This window comes from Agelaius phoeniceus, chromosome 32, assembly GCF_051311805.1.
Source record: "Agelaius phoeniceus isolate bAgePho1 chromosome 32, bAgePho1.hap1, whole genome shotgun sequence".
In the NCBI taxonomy this organism is placed as follows: Eukaryota; Metazoa; Chordata; class Aves; order Passeriformes; family Icteridae; genus Agelaius; species Agelaius phoeniceus.
Genome location: NC_135296.1, coordinates 2,568,290 through 2,590,505, shown reverse-complemented (window position 1 = coordinate 2,590,505; position 22,216 = coordinate 2,568,290). Strand labels below are relative to the sequence as shown.

Sequence of the window (22,216 nt, the reverse complement as noted above, 5' to 3'; positions counted from 1 at the left end):
CTCAGAAATAAGGTGTTTAAGGAGCTGCCCAGGACATCCCCACGCTCTACACACAGAGCTGTCAGGATGTGATAAATGGACTGATCCACATAACTGCTCATTCAGCTCAAAACTGTGACACTTTCTTCTGTGCCCTGTGGTTTGCTCTGTTCCTTGTGCTTCCATCAGCCAGTGAGCTGAGCAAAGACTCCCCTTTGCTTTGTTCCAGGTGAAGAAAGAATCCACACAAAGCTCCATGGAGAAGCTGTAGATGTCAACATTGGGTTGAGCACAGATTCCGTGGAGGTTGACAAGACTTTCATCACCATGTCAAGCCACAGAACCCTGTTCATTGAAAACAGGAGTAACATCACAGCCCACTTCCAGTGGAAGGCTTTTCCTAGTGAGGAAGAAGAGAATGAAGAGAAGAGGAGGTTGGTTTGAAAGATGCATTTCAGTGAGATACAGGCCCAAGACTGAAACTGACGTGTGGCCTCAGGGGGTGTTGGTGCTTTGGAATGGTTTAGGCCAAGTAACCCATGCCTGGCACTGGGGTGTGTGTCCCTGGGCTTCAGGAGCTCAGCACTCAGCATTCCAGTTCATTGATAGTCCAGCCAGGGACGGCATTTTGGGAAGGAAAGGTTGATTGTGATGACTGGATTTCCTCAGGTTCTAATTGGGCTCTTGTCTCTCTAATCTCCTTTCTACATGACCAGGCAACATCCCTAAACATTTCCTGAGTTGCCAGTCCCTCTTTCCAAAGGTGATACACCCTCTTTTTTCCCCTTAGTTCCTTCAAAAGCTCCTTGCCCATGGGGGCTGGTTGTCTCCCCCTGTCCTGCTGTCAGAGAAGCTTTTGAGCTCTCAGAGCAGAGAGGATTTTTTTATGAGTGTAGATAGTGCAGGATCCTTTCCCTCTCAGGACATTCTACTGCCATGCACTGGGATGGGAGCCAAAAAGCTCTGGCTCATGAAAAGGTCTCTCCAGGAGTTTGCTGTCTCCCTCCTGCACAACAAAGTCCCTTTGCCTCTCAGAGGCTCTGTTTTCATGCATATTGCATATAAAACCTTGAATGTCACTGAAGGGATTGGGTGCCTGAATTCATCAATTTTCTTTGGAAGTGCTCTGGGATGCTCTTGTGAAAGGCAGAGCAGGGAATGGGGCAGGTCCAAAATGGAAGAAACAAAGAGTGATGCTGGTAACACGTAGCTGCAAGCCAGCTTGGTCTCCCCTTGCCAGGGAAGTGCTGCAGTGGGTGCTCTGTGATCTTTCTGTGCCTCCCCCGAGCAGCTCAGTGGGAGGAAAAGCCAGCTGAGGTGGCCGCTGGATTCTCCCTCAGCTGTGGCAGAGGCTTTGAGGCAGGAGCTTCTCTGGAGGGCTGCTGGCTTTGGAAACCTCTGCTGAGCTTGCAAGTGTGGAGTAAAAGTCCCTGCTGTGCCAGTGAACAGCAAGTTATCCTCTGATCCATGTGGGACCCTTGTGGCTTGGGCTCAGCCTTTGCTGGGGAGCTGCTGCTGCTGCTGCTCCTCCCCAGGTGCTTTGCTCTCCTGCTCTCCCACTTCTCTCTGCAAATCTGTGGCTCATGAAACCATCTGCTGGCCTTGTCTCTCCCTGGGGCTGCAGGCAGTGTTTGCTGCAGCTGCAGAAAGAGGTGTCCCAGGAAAACTTCCCAGAGGAGAAAGAAACAGAGAAGGTGAAGAGCTTTAGTGGAGATCACAGTGCCCTCCTGAGCAGCATGGTCCAGGAGAAGATGGCAAAGGTGCAAGAAGACCCCATGCTGTTCTCCCATGACATTTTTGTCATTGAGCCAATGGTGAGTGATAGCTGAGAACATTCTCTTCCTCCTTCTCCTCCTCCTCCTTCTCCTCCTCCCACCCGCCCTACTCCCTACACCCACCCCTTGCCCCGGCTGCGGTCACTGGGCAGATCCTCAGCTGGCCCCATGTGCTGGCAGGGAGGACATGGAGTTCCTGGAGCGGCTGCAGAGCTCCCTGCTCAAAGCATTTGTGCCCTGCAGGCTCAAGGCAGGGCTGGGAGCCTGACACAGCCCAGCTCTGCTGCCAGGCTGGAGCTCAAGGCCCCGCGTGCGTGTCCTTGCAGTGTCACAGGGAGCACTTCTTGTAGGCAGGGGCTCCCCCCACACGTGGGGCTCAGCAGAGGCTGTTGGAGCCCTGCCAGCTCACACACTGACCTGAAGCTTGCAATGGTTCCCTGGCAAAAGGAGGCCAAATTCAGCCCAAGGTTAATGACAGAAATGCCAATCCCCTCCTGTGAGCACGCCTTGCACTAATTTCTGAGTCTGCCTTCCAGTGTCATCTGTGAGCCTGGACACAAGGGTGCAAGGTTGAAATGGGCCTTTGGAGTTCTCCTGCACACAGGGACAGAAAACCTTTTCCTTTTCTGCTGATGCAAGCAAACTGCCACGTGCTCCCATCCAGCAGAGCCCTGATTCTGAGTACTGGCATTGGGAGAGATGATGAATGCCTGGTGTCTGCACAGTGCAAAACCCCTTCTCATCTTGGAGTAAAGCCCCGAATAATCCCAACCTCTGCTTTCTTTCAAAACAGCTGAACTAATATTTGCATTTCAAGGAAGGGGACATGTTCTCCTCTTGCTTACTCCTATGGCCCATCTAAGGCTGAGAGCCAGCAGTGCACAGTGGCAGTTGCATCCCACTGTAGCTGACAGGAGCATGATGTGGCCAAGAGCTTGTGTCAGAGCAGCAGGAATATTGTGGAGAGTGGGAGCTGATCAGCTGAGCATTGAGAGCTGTGCTGAGCTGGGTTTGGAGTGTTTCCTTGGCTCCTCGTGTTGTTCACTCATCACTGATGCTCTAAACAAAGGCCTACAGGAGTGTGGTGAAAACAAGCAATGTGAAGTTTGCAGAGCAATGTTTTGCTGTCTCTTTCTGCTGTAGGAGGGAGAAATTGGGCCAAATTGTTCAGCTGAAATCAAGGTGACCTTCAAGCCCCTGGAAGCACTGGAGTATGGAAGTGTGGCTTACTGCAGCATCTCAGGTGCAGCTCCTTTGCCCTGCTTCTCTCCCCCTCAGTGAAGCCATGGTGCAAGCCTGAGCCCACTGGGCTCCCATGGAAGTGCTGGGAAGAGTCCCTGGTCAGCAGGGCAGTGCTGGCACATCCCCCCTGGCCCTGCAGCTTCCAGGGAGTCTCCCGTGCCAGGCCAGGGCTCAGAGTGCTGTGTCTGCCTGACTGATCCCAGAACAGCCCAGGCAGTGCAGGGAGAGGTTTTCATGCCATGGCTTTGCCAGCATTCCCTCAAAGGCCAGAGAGCTCCAGAGCAGAACAGCTTTAGTGAACAAGCACTAAGGCCCTCCAGGCCCCTGGCCTCCAGGATGGGTCCATTTGCCATGGATCCATCATCAGGTGGGAGGAGCTGAGTTAGAAATGGGCTCCCTGAGCCTGGATCACCTCCCAGTGCCCAGACAGCAGCAGAGCAGAGGTGGCTGAGCCCCACTGAGCCCAGGCTGTTTGTAGAGGGAGCCCCCTTGGCCAGCAGCTGCTTCTCTCCCTGTGTGGGAGTTGAGCCCTTGCAGCTCTCAGTCTGTGCAAATAGAACACAGTGCTGAGTGTCAGAAGGGGAGCAACTTGGGCAACAAAGTCCTGTGCTCCTGGGCCTGGGAGTTTGGTAATCGCCAAACTCTGTATGAGCTTTGTGCCTGCACTGAATGGATTTCAAAGCTCCTCTAGGTGCATGGGAAGGAAACCACAGAATCACAGTGTGTTAAGGATGGAATGGACCTTCAAGATCATCTAGTGCCAAGGCCCCTGCCATGGGCAGGGACACCTCCCCCTAGAGCAGGTAGCTCCAAGCCCCATCCAGCCTGGCTTGGAACACTTGCAGGGCTGGAACCTCTACACCTTCCCTGGGGAACCTGCTCCAGTGCCTCACCACCCTCCCAGTAAAAATTTCTTCCCTAATATCTAACCTAAATCTCCGTTCTCTCAATTTCTACCCATTACTCCTTGGCCTGTCACTACAGGACACCAGAGATGTTTTAAACTCAGCAAACGGGTGGCTCAAATTGGAAAGCTGCGCAAGGAATGGGTTAGAAATCAGGAGTCAGCCCCAAGGGATTTTTCCTGAGGGAAGAGAAGGGTGCATATCTTCTCCTGCAGCATCAGGAGCTGGTTGCATCCAGCTCAGAGTCAGGGACTAGCACTGAGGCAGCCTGGAAAATCCAGTGGAAGAGAGGCAATGATTGTACTGCAATGGACATCTCTCCCCAGGCCGTGAGAGCAGGCTGCCCCTGCAGCTCAGAGGGCAAGGCCAAGGACCCTTGGTTGAACTCAGCTCTCAGACTCTGAACCTTGGGAACGTTTTTGTCAACACCCCCCATGTCTGTGAGGTGAGCAGCAGGGCTTGGGATGGATCCTGATGGCTCCTTTGGCAGCAGCAAGCCTGGTGGAGCTGTGGAATTGCTGCCAACCTGGGCACTTGTGAGCAGGGAATATTTGATGCACTGCTCAAATCTGGGGGGGTCAGAAAGGTGTGTCTGTTGTTCCTGAAGCCCCAGTCCCTGCTTTTGGGCAGCCTTCCTTAGGGATCAGCGTGAAGGCTTCCTGCAAAACAAGCCCTTGGCCCATGAACCCAGCACTGGCTCCAAAAGCTGCATGTTCAGAGGCTTTTGTGGCAGTGCCAGACACAAGGCACCTTTGCACTGGGCTCTGCAGAAGCAGCTGCAACAAACTGGCTGCCTTTGAGCTTCAGCCCACTGCCAACAGCTCCCAGTCAAGGGTCCCTGCTTATTCCTGCAAGTGACAGGAAAGCCTTGGGAGTTCTCTCCCTTGCTGAGCAGTCCCTCCTTCAGCCTTGCTGCATCTCTGGCTCTAGAAAGAGAAAAGTGTTCCTGGGAATTAAACAAAGGATTTTTCTACCTTTTTGCCTCCCCCCAATAGTGTCAAGCTTGCAAAAACTTCATGAGAGAGCAACTGAAAGAGGTAGAAAATGAGGCACTGCGTCATGTCAGACACTTTCAAAAGCTTGACTGGGGAAGAGAAAGACACCCTGAGTTTTCTTACCAAGAGATGGTGCTGTCTGTACATTTTGATGCTGATGCCTCACTCTCAATGTATTGTTTTGATGGTATGGGAAAAGGTGAATGAGTAGATGGTGCTGTTGGAGCTGTGCTCAGTGGGGCAGCAGCAGCTCTGGGGTGATTCACTCCGCAGCTGCAATCAGCCCACGTTGCTCTCAGGGCCAGCTCCCAGTGAGCTGGGTGCTGCTGAGCAGAGGTGCACTGCTCTGTGTCCATGGGATAAGCCCAGGGTGACTGCAGTTCTGTGGAGTTGCCACTGCTCTGCATGAGAACCCAAAGGCAGAACTTGTCCTGTTGTATCTTTTGACTTCTGCCATTCAGCAGCACAAAGCATCTTCTGCCTTTGCTGGGTGTTCATTGCATCATTAGCCAAGAACTCACAAGAAGGGAAGGTTCCACATGTATTTCCACTGTGCTTTCTTGCTGCTGCAGGTGAAACTGATGAACCAAGGAGCTCTTGATGCTCCCTTCACCCGTATCCCTTCAGGCAGCAACGTGGGCTTGTGCTTCAAGTTTGCACCCGAGGAGGGCATCATTGCAGCAGGTGGGAGCCAGAGTGTCCAGATCTCCTTCAGTGCCACCGTGCTGGGGAGCTTTGAGGAAGAGTTCCAGTTCAGTGTGGCTGGATCTCCTAGGCCTGCCATCCTGACCATCAAGTAAGGACCCTGGCAGCTGGGTGGGCACATCTGTGGCTGTCTCTGGAACATCCCCCACCTACCTCCTTTTGGGCTGGAGCAGAGAAAAAAGGTCTGAATGTCTGCTCTGCTGCTGGCATTGCTTTAGTGTGAGGATGTCTCCTGCCCTGGGTGGTGCCTGGCAGCTGGAATGACTCCTCCCTGCAGGGATCTCCCTGTGCCTTGGGCCATGGCAGGCAGTGGGATGGATCAGCTTTGGGCAGCAGCTGCTCTGGGATGTCCCAGCTGAACACCCAGCAAGGCCCCCAGGGCTTTGCAGATGGGCCAGCCTGGGTGATTCTGCAGCAGCAGCAGTGTTTGTAAAACCTTGTGTGAATAATCCATGCCAGATGGGCAGCAGCAGCCTCAGCTCAGCTCTCATGGCCATGCTGTGGGGGACAAGCTATGCTCCCAGCTCCTGTGCACAGAGTGCTCTGGTGCCTCCTTTGCACAGCCAGCAAAGGGCTGATGTGGGAGTCAGGGAACTGTGCAGCAGGAACTGTGCCAAGGACTGGGGCACCATCCCGTGGGCTGGTGCCATGGCAAGAGACAATCCTGGCCCAGCCAAAGGGAGAAGGGCTGACCATAGGGGAGGCAGAGCTCAGTCCTCAGCACCACAGCAGCGTGAGGCCTTGGCCCTGCCAGCCTGAGCCATCTGCTGCTAGGATAATGCAGTGGAAGCAGGAGAGCTGATGCTGGCTGCTCTGCAGCTTTGGAGCTGGGCTGCTGCTCTTGGCAGGCACTGGCTCAAGGCAGTCAAGAAATGAAAGCAATCTGCACTGGATGATAGCAATAAGATAAGGGAGATGGATAAAGAAGAACAAGGAAGTTACTCCTTAGCAAGAGAAAAGTGGTGAGTAGGTGTGCCCCATAGTGGAGAAACCATGATGCTGGCTTTGTTTTTGGAGGAAAAGTGCTGGTTTTTTTCTTTTGGAAATCAAGAGGGAACCTTTCACCATCAAAGAATTGATTCTCCTCTGTCCCTCCCCCAAAGTGGTCATGGGCTGTTTGTGCATAAGCAGCTTTCTCCTGGAGCAAAGGCAGGTGTCTCTTGTTGAGATGTGCAGAGCAGAGCCAGGGGCAGTCCTGTGAATACAACACAAGGCCCAGGTCACTGCTCCTTGATTTGGAACCAAAAGGCAGAGTGGGCATTGATTGGCATCAACCATGAAATCAACTGGTGAGTGTTGTGCAGCTTCAAGTGCTGATTTCAGTGGATGTTGGTGACTTTTGGAGTGTGTCTGCTGAGTTCAAGGCCAGGTGAGGTGCTGTGCTAGATTCAGGACAGCCTTGTTTGCTTGTTGCAGCTCTTGCTCTTGGCTGTGCCAGCTGGGGCACTGCTGACAAGCTGGTCCTTTCCTCTAGGATTCATCTGTCCCCTGGGTAGAACTGTTGCTGCTCTTTCCAGAGGATGTTTGGGAATGCCCTGGATTTGTGTCTCAGAACCCTGTCTGTAATGATTGGGTGGGTCAAACTCTCCTGAGAAAGCTCCTCCATGGGAACAGCAGTTGCAGCTAAGAAGGAGCAAAGCAGGGCACCTGTGGCTGGAAGGGCTGCTTACAGAAGTTTGTGGGCACACCTTGATGTCCATCCCCTTGCAGATGGGGAAACTGAGGCACGGAGCCCTGTCTGGGTGTGTGTTCAGGGTCCTTCATGGGACCCCCAGCAAGCCGGGGGCTTCTCCTGCCTGCCCTGTGCCCAAAGCCCATCAGGGGCTGTTGGCTGCTGCCACTTGGCGTGAGCTGCCCCCTGTGCACAGGGCCCTGTGCTGAGCACACGGTGCTGTGTTGGTTGGAAACCCAGGGTGCCCTGAGCCCAGGTTTTGTGCCCCCGAGCCACGACAGCCGGACCTTTGCAATCCCTTTAACCGAGCCCTTTCCTGCTCTGTCCTCGGCCTCCAGGGGCAGCGTCACTGCACCGAGTGTACACTTCGACCTCCCTGAGCTCGACTTCGGGGACATCTCCTTTGGTGAGTGTTGCCTGGGCTGGGACACAGCGTCAGGGATCTGTGCCTTCCAACAGAAAAGCATCCCTCACTCCTGGTCTGCCCCAGCAGCCTCTTCAGGCTGTCAACTGCAGGGCTGCAGGGCTGCTGCCTCAGGGGGCATTTTGCCATTGTGAAATCCAATAGGAGCAAGGAATAGAAAGTCAGTATTTTCTGGTGTCTCTGTGCTGCTTGAAAAGACAGATGTCTGCCAAGGAAGGTGGGAATCTTCCTGCAATGGAAAGATGAGCCCCTCCCTCCCAATTATTATCCCTTTGAAATGACAGGGCTCCCAGGCAAAACTATGGGAAAAGGAATAACAGTTCTTTCCTAGACTATCTCAGGAGAGCACAGACAAGAAGGCAAGAACAGAGGTTTCCCAGGGGCCAAGTCCCGTTTTTCCCCTTTGGTGGAGTTGTGGTCACAGCAGGAGGAGCTGTGGGCTCTGGCAGGGCAGGGATCCCCTCCCAGCCGGTGTGGGAAGGGAAGGGAAGGGAAGGGAAGGGAAGGGAAGGGAAGGGAAGGGAAGGGAAGGGAAGGGAAGGGAAGGGAAGGGAAGGGAAGGGAAGGGAAGGGAAGGGAAGGGAAGGGAAGGGAAGGGAAGGGAAGGGAAGGGAAGGGAAGGGAATGCTCCTTTTGCAAACCCCCAAAGGGCAGGGGGATGTGGGCAGTGCCCAGCAGCAGCAGGCAGGAGCGGGGCAGGCAGGCAGGGTCGATGGCAGCGCTGAGCTGCAGCCAGGGCAGTCCCGGGCCAAGCACACAACCTCCCGCAGCAGCAGCGGCCGAGCTGCGATCCCCGAGCGGGAGGAAGGGAAGCTCCGCTCCCTGCCCAGCCTCAGCTCCCACTGCACAGCCGCCCACGGCATCACGCCACAACTCCCAAAACCCCCAAGGGAAAAGCCCAGCCCAGGGCCAAAACCCCCCCAAACCCCTATCCCCCGTCCCAGACCAAGGGCAACATTCACTGCCAAGCCTAAACCCAGAACAATGAAGTTCATGAACTTCTGATGGAAAGTTTTCTGATGGAAACTCATTGCCTTTCCTGAGCTGCTTCTGCCCCAGCCTGCATCACCACAGAGGCACTTGTCAAGTTGCCTTTTGAAGAAATGAAACAAGAAAGGCAACAGATGGAAATATGGTTCTGAAGCAGGAGATTGATCCTGCTGAATGCCATTTCATTCCTAAGGTCTCTTCAGCTGAAGGCAGCTGTTGTATCTTTGCTTCTTTGTAACTGTTGACTGTTGTCTGCATGTGCTGGCCTCAGTCTCATTTGAGGTTTTGACATCTGGGTTTGTCCTTTTTGTGCCTCTCTTTGCCTCCCTGCTGGAGTCCCTGCTGGAGCTGGCAGTGGTCACTTGGATGGGCACAGAGAAGCTCTGGGCTGCAGCTGCAGTTGTTTTTTCTCCCCATCTGTGTTCCAGTGACTCTTGGTGAGCAGGCCTGGGGAGAAGTCTCCTCCCCACAGAGCTGCCAGCCCAGCCAGATGTGCACTGCAGAGCAGGCTGTGGCTGCTCTGCGGGCTCTGCAGGACATCCCCACCATGAGTGGCTGTATCTCTGGCTTTGTGGGGTGGAAAGCAAATCTCAGAGCTAGAGTGGGGGAAACCCTTGCAGGCAGCAATCACAGTGAGCAGCATGGCTGTGATATCCCCGTTTGTTGGGTGAGGTGGGACCTGGTTCCTAATTGCTAATCTCAAAGCAAGGCTTGGGTGTGCCCCCAGTTGAGTGGGCTCTGAGCTGTCACGTGCTCAGTCAGTTTGGCCCAAACCAAGAGATGCCTTAAGGGTCCTGCAGAGACAAGCTGCATTAGGGTGCTTTGCATCACGTTCTAGTTCCTGATTCCATCCTCACTTCCTTTTGCTGTAGCTTCTTCTCAATGACGACTCACTGTTTATATATCTTGAAAACGGTGGGAGTGTTGGCAGGCTGACGAGGGAATTTGACAGCTTGAATTCTCAGAGTAAATGCTGGGTCTGGGTGCACACTCATCACTGAGAGAGAACTGGTGCTGGTTTGGGGCAGGTGAGGGAGCTCCTCCCCATCACAAAGAGAGAAGCTTGCAGTGTTGAGCAGGGCTAGGAGTGGGCATTTTCAAGGCTGCAGTCTGGAATCTGTGTCAAAGGGAACTCAGTGAGGATTCATTCCTCACGCAGCTTCTCGCTGAGCTGTAGTTCAGCTAATAAAGAGCTCAACTCCAATCCCACTTTCATCCTGCCAGGATATTCCCCCCAGGATCATGCCCTAATGGGTGCCTGAATGGATATTTGTGTCCTTCCCCAGGCTTTCCCTACACGCGGCGCTGCCGCCTCACCAACAGCTCCCCGGTGCCCCTGACGTTCCAGCTCCGCATGTCGGACGATGGCACGCAGCCGGCTGTGGACAGCGTGGATCAGATCCGCAGGGACACTGACCCGGCCTGGAGGAAGGGAATCCATTTCTATGTGGAGCCCAGGGAGTTCACCATGAATCCCAGCCAAGGCACCATCCTGCCCCAGGGACACCAGGATATCGAGGTACGGCAAGAGCCCAGCCACAGACGCTGCAGCACCAGGGCTGAAGCTGCACTGCGGTGTGGGAGGGCTTTAGCTCTGGTGCCAGCTTTGAGCATCCTGGCAGTGAGAGATCTGCACTGCTGGGAGGCCTCTGCTAGCTGGCTTACTCGGGATGTTCCTCAAGGAGCACTGTTTGGTTTCCAAATTCATATGCTGAGGTCACATACCTTATGGTCAAGGCCTGAAGCCATTCTTGTGTTTTTGAGAGCGATTTATTTGATTGCAAGTGGGCAGAGCAAGGATGAGGGCAGAAGGTGGCCGTTAGAGAGATGTCATTGGATAAAGCAGTTAGCTTTTCTTCTTGGTCTCATTTCCCCTCTCCTGGGGAGCAGAATGATGTGTGTTCACTGCAGGAATCTCCAGTGGGGACAAAAAACTCTGCAGCCATGAACTGCCCAGCACCTCCTGGGCCACACTTTGCCCTCAGCTTCCTCCTGTGAAGCTGAACTCGCTGTGCTCAAGTCAGATTTCCTCTGCATGGATGTCATTGTAGTTGCATTTCTCATTGTAGATGAAAAATTGGCCCCTTAATTTGAATGCAGTGGTGCATAGAGCTTTAGTCTAATGTTTTAATGTAGGTGACCTGTGGCCTGATAGCAAGGGGTGTTTAACAAATCTGGCATTGCCAGAAGGCTTTTGTTACTCTGAGACTGTGCTCTACACATGGAGCAGCAGAAGAATTAAGGCCAAATCCTCCCTCACGAACTGGAGGATATCACCCGTGGGTAATGAGCTTTTGTAAGGAAGAATTGACTGTTCTTCTCTTCCACCAGGTGACCCTGTGCTCCAACACGGTGATGGAGTTCTACAGGAGAATGCTGGTGGACCTGGAGGGTATTGGCAAGGGAGTGGCAACCCTGATCCTCACAGCCAGGTACCAGCCCTTGCCTGGCCCCCCAGGCGCTGCCTCGCACAGGCTTTGCTGGCTGCAGCTGCCAAGGAGAAATGCTGCTTAATGGCCTCATGTTGTGCCAGCTGGACATGGGAACAGCAGTGCTTGGGCAGCAGCCTGTGGTGAAAAGCACCCCTGCTCACAGCCAACACGGTCCTGGGCCCTCTGCTAAGGGCACCAGGAATGATATCATTTCTTGGCCTGGTTTTTGGTGCTTGAGGTGGAACAAATTTCCCGAGGGCCTCCTCTCCTTCTTCTGCAAGAGGTGGAGTTGTGCTGGTTGTGAGCACCGTGCACTGGTTTGGGCCACACCAAGCAGCCTGCTGAGAGTCAGGGTCTGGCTCTGTCCATGAGGGCACATGGCAGGGGAGAAGTGGCTCCCAGCAAGAGTGGTGAGGGCAAGGTCTTACGAGGGGAAAGCAGCCCTTGATGTGGCAGGTCAGCTCCAGTTATTCTCCTTCCCTCTGCTTCCCAATTTGAGCTTTAATGTTGTCAGGGTTGAGACCAAAAGTCGTTGTTGCTGCAGCAGAATTCCATGCTGCTGTGCTGCTGTGGGTGTCAGTTGAATGCCAAGAGGGATGCAGCTCCCTGGTGCTGTTCCCTGTCCCAGGCAGAGCCATCCAGGCAGTGCCTGGGCTGCCATTCTGTAAAGCAGGTGGAGCTGGGGCCAGGCAGGGCCTGGAGCTGTGCAGTGAAGGAGCCAGGGAGCTGCAGGGCCTGGCAGGGGCTGATCAGCCACTCTGTGGGGCAGCTGCTGTCTCGTGCCCTCCAAGGCTGAGGCAAAGAGCTGAGTTCTCAGGCAGGGCAACAGCACCATGGGAGAGAAGGGAGTCATTTGTACTGAGACACTGGAGTTGTGTGTTCCTTGAGCCTTAGGGAGCACTGATCCTTGTTGGGAAGGCTCCCCCAGAGCTCGTGGCTCACTGGGACTGTTCCAGGAGTCCTTGCAAGCCTTCTTGGGTAAAGGAGGGGCTGAGGCAGCTGTGGCTCAAAGTGCTCTGCCTGGGGCACTGGGCAGCCTCTGGGTGCTGCCTCTCAGGGTTTGCCCCTCCTTGACAAGACATGTTGGAGTGGGAAGGGGTAGAAGGCAATTTATCCCTGTAGGGCTGTTCAGTGTGCATTTGACAGTGACCAATGTGTTCTGCTCCATTTCACAATCTTTGGGGGGAAACGTTCTCCATTCTCTCAGTATCTCTGATTCCCCTGGGGTCATCTCTTTGCCCAGATGTCTCGTTCCTGAGCTCCAAGTGTCCCCCCAAGTGCTGCTGTACGATGAGTGCCACCTGAAGGTGCCATATGAGAGGAAGCTCATCATTAGGAATCCCAGCCACCTTCCTGGCTGCTACGGGCTCATTCCCCAGGTTTGGCATCACATCCACCTCCTTCTGTCAAATATTACTGAGGAGATTATTAAGGGGGAAAAAAGGGTTTGGACAAGACCTTGCTGGTTTCTCTTCAGTCCTAAAGATCTGCTGAGAGCAGGATCCTACCTGACTGTAAACTTTAGGAGGCAGTTGAAGCTCCTGAGGAAACAGTTGATGTTCTGGTCTTCAGGGTGTTTTCTTGTGGGAGATCTTAGAGGGTTGTGAAAAGCTGCTGCATCCACTGACACCAATGCCTGTGCTGGCAGCCTCCTTGCAGGATCCCCTGGGAGTGCTAAGCCTACAATTCTTGCATCTTGTTTGTGCCTTTTACCTTTGTGCTGGGGAGTTTGAAACGTGTGTTTCAGTTGCTGTTGCCGTGGATGTTAAGGAGTCTAAAGTTTCTTCAGAGGTGCCTCTGAAGTTGCATTTCATTCTGTCCCTTCCAGAAACGCAAGGAGGACTCTGCTGTGCTCTACTCCAGCCCCAAGCCCTGTGGGATTGTGCAGCCCCAGAGCACAGCAGAGATCCCAGTTGTGGTGGAAGTGCAGGCCCTGGGCACTCATCGCACCAACGTTGTCATCGGCGTGTTCGGGGATGAGAGAAACCCACTGGTGAGGGCAAGGGGAGATGTGTGCCTGTGTGCAACTGCTCCTGGCAGGGTGCACAGGGACAGGGATTCTGCCGGGGAAAACAGGCCCAGGCTGCTGGGGAGAAGGACAGGAGGATGGGTGGCACAAACAGCTCCTGCCTTAGAGGTGGCAATCTCAGTGTCTGACACAGAATGGAGTTCGGCTAAGCTGGAATCCAGGGGCATTTCAGTTCATTCTTCTTTCAAATGCTGTTAACTTTGGAAACATCTGTTTGAAAATGTCATCTCTCTGAGCACAAAAGAGGGCGTCAGAAGACTTCTGGGAACCTTGAGCTTTCTGTAAATAAAGGAAAGCTGACATTTGAAGAGTGGTTGCAAGGATTTAAACTTCTATTAAAACATATGGAAATGGCGATGCCAAATTCCCTGGATGGCACCAAACATGTGAACCTGGGCCATTGTGACACTGCCTGTAAATCAGTGAACAGGAAGGACAGGCAATGCAGGCTGTGCCAGGGAGCCTGAAGTTTGACAAAGCAGTTGCTTTCAACTATCAGGCTGCTTCCCTCAAAGAGGAGGTTTTCTCCCCACCAGAAGAACCAGTTGTTTAACTGTCAGCCCGGTCTTAACTAGAGATTTCTTGCAAAGGTAAAAGCTTTGGGCCAATAATTTTTAGTTTGAAAGGTTCTCTCTTACCTTAATACTTTTCAGTTTGGAGATGAACATGTAATTTTCTTTTTCCCCAAAAGCCCAGCATGTCAGCTGGAGAGTGGTAGCTCTCCCTAAAGAAATAACTTGAGCAGGGTTGAGCTGTTGAAGGTTTTTTAGGTTTCTCTGTTGTTTGTTTTGGGTTTTTTTAAAATCTTTCTTGCTTGCTTCCTGGAACAGAGAGTACAATTACGGAGCTCAGGACATCTGGCAGAAATCTCCCCAAGCCCAAGGCTGGCAGAGCTTGGCAGGATCCCAGCACCACAGCCTGTGTATGTATGGATGGATGGATGGATGGATGGGGAATGCGACCTGAGTCGCCTGGGAGTGTTGGAAAATGTCAACCAACCCCCCATTAGTGTCAGGGGAACATTCCTGATAAATCCCTGGTGGAGCTGCAGAGTTTCTGGCCTTGGGCACTGGGGGGGCTCTGCTGGCTGGGCACTGGCTGGGTCTGCCCCTCGGTGCCTCAAATCTCACCTTTTTGCTGCCTTCTCTGTCTTTCCCTGTCCCACTGTGCTTTTTGCATCCCCACCAGGTGTTCATGCCTGTCCTCTGTAGTTGCTCAATGCAAGCAGTTGCAGCTGCTGCAGCACCTCAGTGTCATCCCTGGGCTGCCTTTAGAACAGACCTGCTCCAGCCTGGATTGGGAAGGGCTGGACCAAGCCATTTCTCAGTTCAACGTGCCAGCACCCAGCCAGGGGCTGCATCCTGGCCAGGAGCTGCTTGTGCAGGTGTCCCTCCCTCCCACTGCAGGTCCCTGTTCATAGTTATCTTATTTTCCAGAGATGAGCTCTACCCACCTAAATTCAAACCCCAGCCACCAAAGGAGAAGAAAACCAGTTTGGATTCCCTGGCATCTCAATGGAGGCACTTCAGGATTGGACAGGAGGATACAGCCAGAGCCCTGAAAGAAGTGCAGGATTTTACCCACTCTTCAGGAGCAGAGGTAGATTTTCTTGTACATCCAGTGCTTGTGTTGCCTCCCCTGCCTGCCAGCACCAAGTCCTGCTCATGCTGAGCTCCCTTTTTGCTGCCCTGCTCTGCTGTGCCCTGCCAGCGGGCTGGGCAGCAGGGCCAGTGGCTGGACATGGGCTGAGTGGGAGGGAGAAATAGGAGAGTTTTCCTTGGAGAAGCTGACTCAGATCCTACAGACCTGTGTTGAGTGTGGGATTTTTTTGCCTTGTTTCCTTCCCAATGTAAGATGAGGCTTTTCTCTGCATCATCATGGTAACACCTCCAGCTTCCCTCCCAGAGCAAGCTGGGATGAGTCCTGATCTCCATGGAGCCTCTTCCCAAGGCAGCCAGACTCCCTGTTTGCAGGGCTCTGCTTTCACCCAGAGCTGCTGTTGCACTGCTGGCCCTGAAGCTGTCTTACAAAGGGAGACTTTGCAAAGTGGCTGTCTCTTCCTCCCAGCACAGAAAATGGCTTGTTTTTCAGGTGCCAGCCCCAACTCCTGAAAACCCTCACCTGCCACAAGGCTTGGAGGGATTCAGGTGCTCCCTGGATGTGGCGCACACTCCCCTGGGAGCGGAGAAGGCAAGAGGGAATCTGTCTCACTTGCCCATTGTCAGTGTGGCAAGCAGGGCTGGAGCTGCCAGTGCCACTGGGGGCCCTCAGCATTGGCCACAGAGGGGCCTCCCATCCCTGCAGGCCCATCACAAAGGGCTGCTGAAGCAGCTGCTTGTTGGAGAGCCATGCAGGACACGTTGTAGGGCTGCCCGAGGACACTGTGCAGCACCTGTGGAGGGCACTGCTCCCCCTGGAACTCCTCAGGTGCTCCACAGGAAGTTTTTGCAGGAGCTTTTGCTGTAGCACCTTGAGAAAGCAGCATTTAAATCAGAGAGGGCAAGAGCCTCAGGAGTCAGATGAGCTGGGCTGGGCTCCTTCCCTCAGCTCCAAGAGCTCTCACTCTGAGTCTCCTCCTTTTCTAAAAGCAGGAAGTTTTGAAACTTTTTAAAGGCAAGTTGTGCATCAGAGAGAATTCCTACTGCCAGGAGACATCCCAAGTCACTTTTATGTAATGTACTAATTAATGCATTGACCCGTGACAATGGGAGAAGATTTTCCCCATGGTCCCTGCACTGGTCAGTGGCATGGATGCAGGATGCGGTGAGGGTGATTCTGGCAGTGTTTGGGGAATAGGCCCCTCTGGCTACAGCTGCACTTTGCTCCAAGATGCTCTTCTGCATCCATTTCCATGCTCAGCACCTCAATCTCTCCTGTCTTCCACCCAGGCTTTCAGTATCCTGCCAGTGTCAGGTGTGCTGCAGCCAGGAGAGAGCCAGCAGGTCTCCTCCACCTTCTCTGGCCACCTCAGCAGCACCTGCAATGTCCCGGAGCTGTGCCACGTGGAGGGAGGCCCCAGCTACGAGGTGCTGGTGCCCGGGGAGGTCTCACGTGTCAGCTCCTCCCTGAGCCCCCGGTGGATCAACTGTGGCTCTCAGTCCCCTCTCAGGGAGAGGTGAGTCAGCCTTCCATAGGTTCCTGCTCTGCCATGGGTTATTGTCCCTGCAGGGCTTCCCTGCTCCAAGGACTCTGAGCTCAGAGGTGCTGCATAGCAAAGGCCAGCAGCAACATAGGGATGGCCACTCTGAGCTCCCTGGCTACCTTCTCCTGTTGAGACCGAACATCTTCTTCTCTATTTGAGTGCTGAGCCCTCCTGGCTTAGCTGCTGCCTGCAGGGAGCTGGGCTCTGGACTTGCCTTGGCACTGCCTCTAGAGGTGTCTTGAAGTGCATGGTGTTGAGTGGCATCTTCTTCATCACCTCCCTTCTTCACCAAAACAGTGGCATAGTGGTATGGGCAGGCGTGGGGCACAGAGCAAACCTTGCTTTGGGTCCTGCTCCTGCCCCAGATGAAGTCCTTGCAATGCTGATCTGCCAGGGTTCTCCTTATGGTGGGACAGCAGCCAGAAAAGCTCATGTCCTTTAGGCTCCCCTGCAGCTGCAGCAGTGGGCAAGCACAGGAGAAGCTCAGCTCCAGCAAGGCAGCCCAGCTCAGGACACACAGGCCAAGGGTGGAGCTGGGAGTGGAGGCTGCTTCAAGCCAGCCTGTGTATCAGGACTTCTTCAGGCCAGGCTGAAGTTGGTTGCATGGGGAGGAGAGGGACGAGGCTGCTTCCAATGGTTTCCATGGCAGCCAGCACTGGTTTGCTTGGTCACAGCTGGGTTCCAGCAGGAAATCTGGCTGACAAGAGCCTGTCTTGCAGGAGAGGAGTTCCTGCAGCCTTTGCTTTCTGACTGATAGGATTGTTCTCATGAAGGAGCAGGCTAGGAGTCGTTAAAACCAAAGGTCACGGACAGAGACTCTCTAACCAATAAAGTTAGGCAGTGGTGTGTTTATTAACACCGGCGGGAGGCACCAGAGCTGTCCCTAAAAGGCGTGACCGCGCTGTCCAAGGTTCTTTGTCCTCTCTTTATTGCCCAAGATCTTACATACAATACATCTGCACAAGCCCAGCACCTCCCATCCCCGCTCTGTATTCAAATGAGGTCATTGGTCCTTCACACCTGTGCAATTCTTCCCTTGAACTGGGTCTCGAACTGGGTCCGTGGTCTTAAGGGATGAAGTCAGGAATGTCTTCATCAGGTCTCTGTGACCCTCTGGCACGATCCAAGGCCCCTGCTTAGTGTCTGATTGACATCAAGCCCAGGTGCTAACCATTGTTCTCCTGGTTTCAAGATGTTCTTATAACAGTTCACTTCCTCCACTTCCTTCTAGAAAGAAGCTCCTAATGGTAAACAATAGAACAATCAGCTCCAGCTTAAGCATCTCATAATCATTAACCTATGGTCTGCCTATCTAACTTACATCCTGATCAATGGGAATTGCTTCTAAGCCTCAGCTGAAGTCTGAACTCTCTAAAATCATGCTTCAGCTATGCCCAGGAGGAAGGGGGCTGAATGAGCTGAGTAAGAATTGTAGGAGAGATAAGCAGATGTCAGCTCTGCTCTAAACTAGGAAGCCAGGAGACAAAGGGCGTTTTCAGGCACCAGCACAGAGAGCTGGTGGATCACCCTTTGGCAGGGGCTGGAGGGGTCTGGCTGTGCCTTAAGAGGGAACTTGCACAGTCAGGAGCTTATGATGGAAAAACTTAGGTTTGGCTGGTCCTGGAGGTCCCCTTTCACCAATGGCCTCACTTGGGATTTTCTCAACCTCTGTGGGTTGAGAAGAATTCATGGAAATGGCTTCAGGGTCAAGGAATGAAGTGCAGGGCCATCCAGGACTAGGGAGCCCAAGTTTCTGGTGGTGACTCTCAGCCATGTTTTCTATTTTGTTTTATTTTGTCTGCAGAAGGGAGCTGAAGCAGTCAGGTAAAAAGCTTCAGGAGGAGGCAAAAGCCTTAGAGGCGGAAGAGAGGCAGAAGGATGAAGAGAGGCAGAAGCAGGAAAAGAAGGGTGTCTCTGTGGGGAAGCAACCTCCAAAACTAGAGAAGGGGAAAACCAAGACCCCAGAGAAGAAGGAAACCAAAATCCCAGAGAAAAAGGAAACCAAAATCCCAGAGAAGAAAGAAACCAAGGCCCCAGAGAAGAAAGAAACCAAGGCCCCAGAGAAGAAGGAAACCAAAATTCCAGAGAAGAAGGAAAGCAAAGCATTAGAGAAGAAGGAAACCAAAATCCCAGAGAAGAAGGAAACCAAGGCCCCAGAGAAGAAGGCAAGCAAAGCATCAGAAAGGAAGAAAAGCAAAGCATCAGAGAAGAAGGACACCAAAGCCCCAGAGAGGAAGGAAAGCAAAATCTTACAGAAGAAGGAAGCCAAAATCTCAGAGAAGAAGGAACCCAAAGCCCCAAAGAAGAGGGAACACAAAGCCTCAAAGAAGGGGGGAACTGAAATCCCAGAGGACCCAGCTGAGCTGGAGAACTCTTTATTCTTTATTCATACAACTCATTTTACAGTTTGAAGGACCTTGTGTGCAACTTTAGTTAGTTCATAGATTTCTTGCCAGTTATTCTATTATTGGTTAATAAAATAGATTTTACTTGTGCATCAAATCTCTCTATTGTATTGTTTACCTGTTCTCTTCACTGATTCTCATGGGACAAATCCCTTGTTGTTGCAGGTGTATTTGTTTTTCACCCTCAGAATAGATTGGTCACAAAGTCTCATTCTCACAATAGCTTCACATGGGAACTTGTAACTGCTTAGCTGTACTCAGAAGAGATGACAGGCCAGCTATTAACATGGCAGAACAAGGCCTGATTTCATATGGCCTTTCTTTTATCATTATTCTACCTGTCTATGACATCTCCCCCTTTTTGTTCATTTAAAAAAGGCTCCTATGTTCTGATGTTGAAAGAGCTCACTCTTGTGAGGGTATTATCTCATCAAGGTTATCACTGGTTATCTGTTAGATACGGGGCTAAGATAGATAAAAGACCAATTACAATCAACAAAACTTACCAAATTCTATCAAGTCATTGACACAGGGTTTTGCAGCATGAGAAAACAAAAGAATAATGTCCAATGTCTCTTAGGGAAATGGAAAGAAATGACCATTGTTTCCAATGAGTTGAGAAGTATGAGAAAGTCTGTGAGCTGGAAATGTTGATCTTTGACATCACTGAATGTCCTCCTGGGTGCTGGAACAGGGAATAACTGAAGAAGGTTCGTAGGAGCACTGTACCATGAGGATGCCAGGAGGCTTTTGTTGGCAAAATGCCTCTGTCAGTTTCCAGACACAGCCATGTCTGGGCAGTCCTCCTCCTGTTCCTGCTCTGGCCACAAAGGCTGCAAGGAAACCTTTGAAGCAAAAGCTGCAAGGTGATGAGGTTATTTCTCTTTGCACTGGGCCTCATTTTTTCAGAGCTGATCAGTATCTGATGGAATGAACAGGTGACTGCTTTGAACTGCGGATGATGAAACACAGGCACATCTTCTCCTGAAGTTAATGAATCAATCAGGCTTCACTGTGGTACACTCAATTGGGATTTAGATGTGATGATCTTTTTTCCAAATTCCTCATGTAAATATTGCATTATTCAAACTGATTAGTCGTCCAAATTTCTCATGTACATATTGCATTATTTGAACGTTCTTAAGGCATACATTCCTTTTCTTTATTGTTTCTTAAGAATGAGATGCATGCCTTTTGTTATGAGTATGAAGAAACATCATAGCAAAATAATACATGCAGTGGACAAGAAACTTAGAGCAATTAGGAATAATTTGGATACAACAATCAGGAATATTTCAAATAGCAGACAAAGCTAACAACATAGGTGGAATTAGGTAAATAGCAATCTCTGCAATAATGTACCATCATCCCAGAGTCTGCAAACAGCTGACAAACCTCGATTCAGTGGGGACTTGGAGAATTATTTCCAGATAATAATTCCCAAGCTCCCTTTAAAAAGAGTTCAACTGTCATGTCTAGAGGGTCAAATTGCCAAGTCAAAGCCACTCAAATCTAGCTTTGATGCAGAAAACATCTGGGTCTGTTGGCAAATTCCCGTCCAGGTAGAGCTAAGGCCTGGCCACTACCCAAGCTCTAAGTGGGAGAGAATTCCCTAAACATCATTTAAAACAAGGCTCTTGAGATTAGCACTTAGGAGTAAAGGTCTAGGGGTGACAGACTAATGAACCATGCAATAGCTGTCTCCTCCAAAATTCCCTCAGCATAGAGATGCTTTAAACCCAGCAAACTCTTGGAGTGGTTCTGTAATAATAATTGGGGCTGCATCTGATTACTTAGAGTAGATGTCACAATACCATCAGTTTAGAGGAGGCTTCCCACAAAGCTGAGATATCATTTCTTGGAACTCTGAAAAATACTTAAAAAATGATGAGACAGCACTGGGTCAAACCACAGAGCCACAGTGCAGAGCCCAGCTAGAGGGGTAGTCTGGTCTGAGAGATACATAAGCAGCTAGAGAACAAAAGGAGGATCCTGAAACGACCCGTCTCTTGTAGATAATTACACCAAAAGATGGTAAAGCAAATGAAAAGCTGGCTATAAAAACAGTAATACAAAGATTGATATATTTATGACAGAATAAATGCATCCAAAGAAAACACTGAACAGCTCACTAGTAAAATTTATGATACCTCAGATTAAATAACACTCAAACCTGACAGAAATTTATTTGGACAGTGCTGGAGCTTAACAAGAGGAACGTAAACTCAGCCCTAAAAGGATTTCAAATTAATGTCATTATCACCTTAGTAGAACAAAAAGTGCACTCAAGAGAACTCAAAGTTAATTACTAGTAATACCAAACATAACTGGACCCATAAAAACTGGAATAGATCATTGTGCAAACTTAGTAATATTGAAACTTATCAGAAATTAAATCTACCAAAATTTAACAAAAAAACCTTTGCCTTATTTAATTTAACAGAAGATAACTGAGCTTTACAATATTGGGCTTCAATTTAACAGCATTAAAATGAACATCCTTAAAAGTTATAGATAATGCAATGATGTAATTTTGTCCAAAGTTATTAACACAAAAAGACTACTTAAAGGTGAATAAGCCAAAAGTGAAATAACAGCATGATGGTGCACTGGAGGGATTCAAGTTGTAACAAGCATGTTAGAATTATAAGTAAATCAGTTATGAGAAAAACCCATGGTAACTGCAAATTCCATGGAAACAGAAATGCAGTAAGGCTTTTTAAAGTGCCGGGTTACTGGAAAATAAATATAATAACGTGCAATTTAGCATATTGCTGAACAACCCAACAGCTTTTTGTGACTGTATCTGGCATCATTTTATATGGCACATTTGTTAGCCTTCTTGTTAAAGAAATCAGACCATGTTAAAATTTGATAGGTAATAAGGCGTTGCATTTACTGCTTTTCAATATAGCTGATAGTTATCCATAGGGATAGTTATAGGCTTTGTTAATTGCTGATATGTCTTTTTGGTATGTGTTTTTGGTCCAGTCCATTTCTGGCCAATCATTTTTCAGGCATCTAAAGTAAAATTTGACACAGTATGTGGCCTTGGAGGACCCCAACAGGTCCAGTTCTTGGGGTTGCTCTAGAGCATTGGGCAGCAGTTTTGTCCACCTGTCCCAAGTATCTGCCAGGTTGGGTCTCTTACCTGTGGTGCGGAGGAGCTCTGAGTTATAGACGGGCCAATCATCTGCTACAAAGGTGGCACGGTTTGATGCTGGCGCAATGCCAGTGCCCCCATGAAAATACATTCTCCCTGGTGTCTGCTGTGAGATGTGACCAGGAATAGAGCAAAGCAGGCTCCAGCTGAGGAATAAAAGGGAAAAAACAACTTTATTAACTTACAATATGTAAAAGAAACACACAGAACTCAGGATGAAAACCTTCCAAACATTCCTCCTCCCCCCACCAAATTCCCAATACATCACAGTCAGACAAAACCTTGGACTTTCAATTCAGTTACCACCCCTCAGATCACCAACTCTCAGTCCATCACCACCCTTTAGATAATCAGTTCT

The 22,216-nt window shown here is 51.0% G+C and overlaps 1 protein-coding gene across 1 annotated transcript in view; it reads left to right on the top strand.

The window, feature by feature from the left end:
- Positions 1-306: 306 nt before the first annotated feature.
- Positions 307-22,216, top strand: part of LOC129133495 (hydrocephalus-inducing protein homolog) — a 48,715-nt gene continuing 26,805 nt past the window's right edge. Inside the window, exons 1-9 of the mRNA XM_077192232.1 lie at positions 307-413; positions 1,604-1,793; positions 2,898-2,997; positions 4,228-4,346; positions 5,469-5,692; positions 7,612-7,679; positions 9,974-10,206; positions 11,019-11,119; positions 16,120-16,263. Of these exons, the coding sequence (XP_077048347.1) occupies positions 307-413; positions 1,604-1,793; positions 2,898-2,997; positions 4,228-4,346; positions 5,469-5,692; positions 7,612-7,679; positions 9,974-10,206; positions 11,019-11,119; positions 16,120-16,263 (1,286 nt within the window). The remainder of the gene's footprint in view (positions 414-1,603; positions 1,794-2,897; positions 2,998-4,227; positions 4,347-5,468; positions 5,693-7,611; positions 7,680-9,973; positions 10,207-11,018; positions 11,120-16,119; positions 16,264-22,216) is intronic.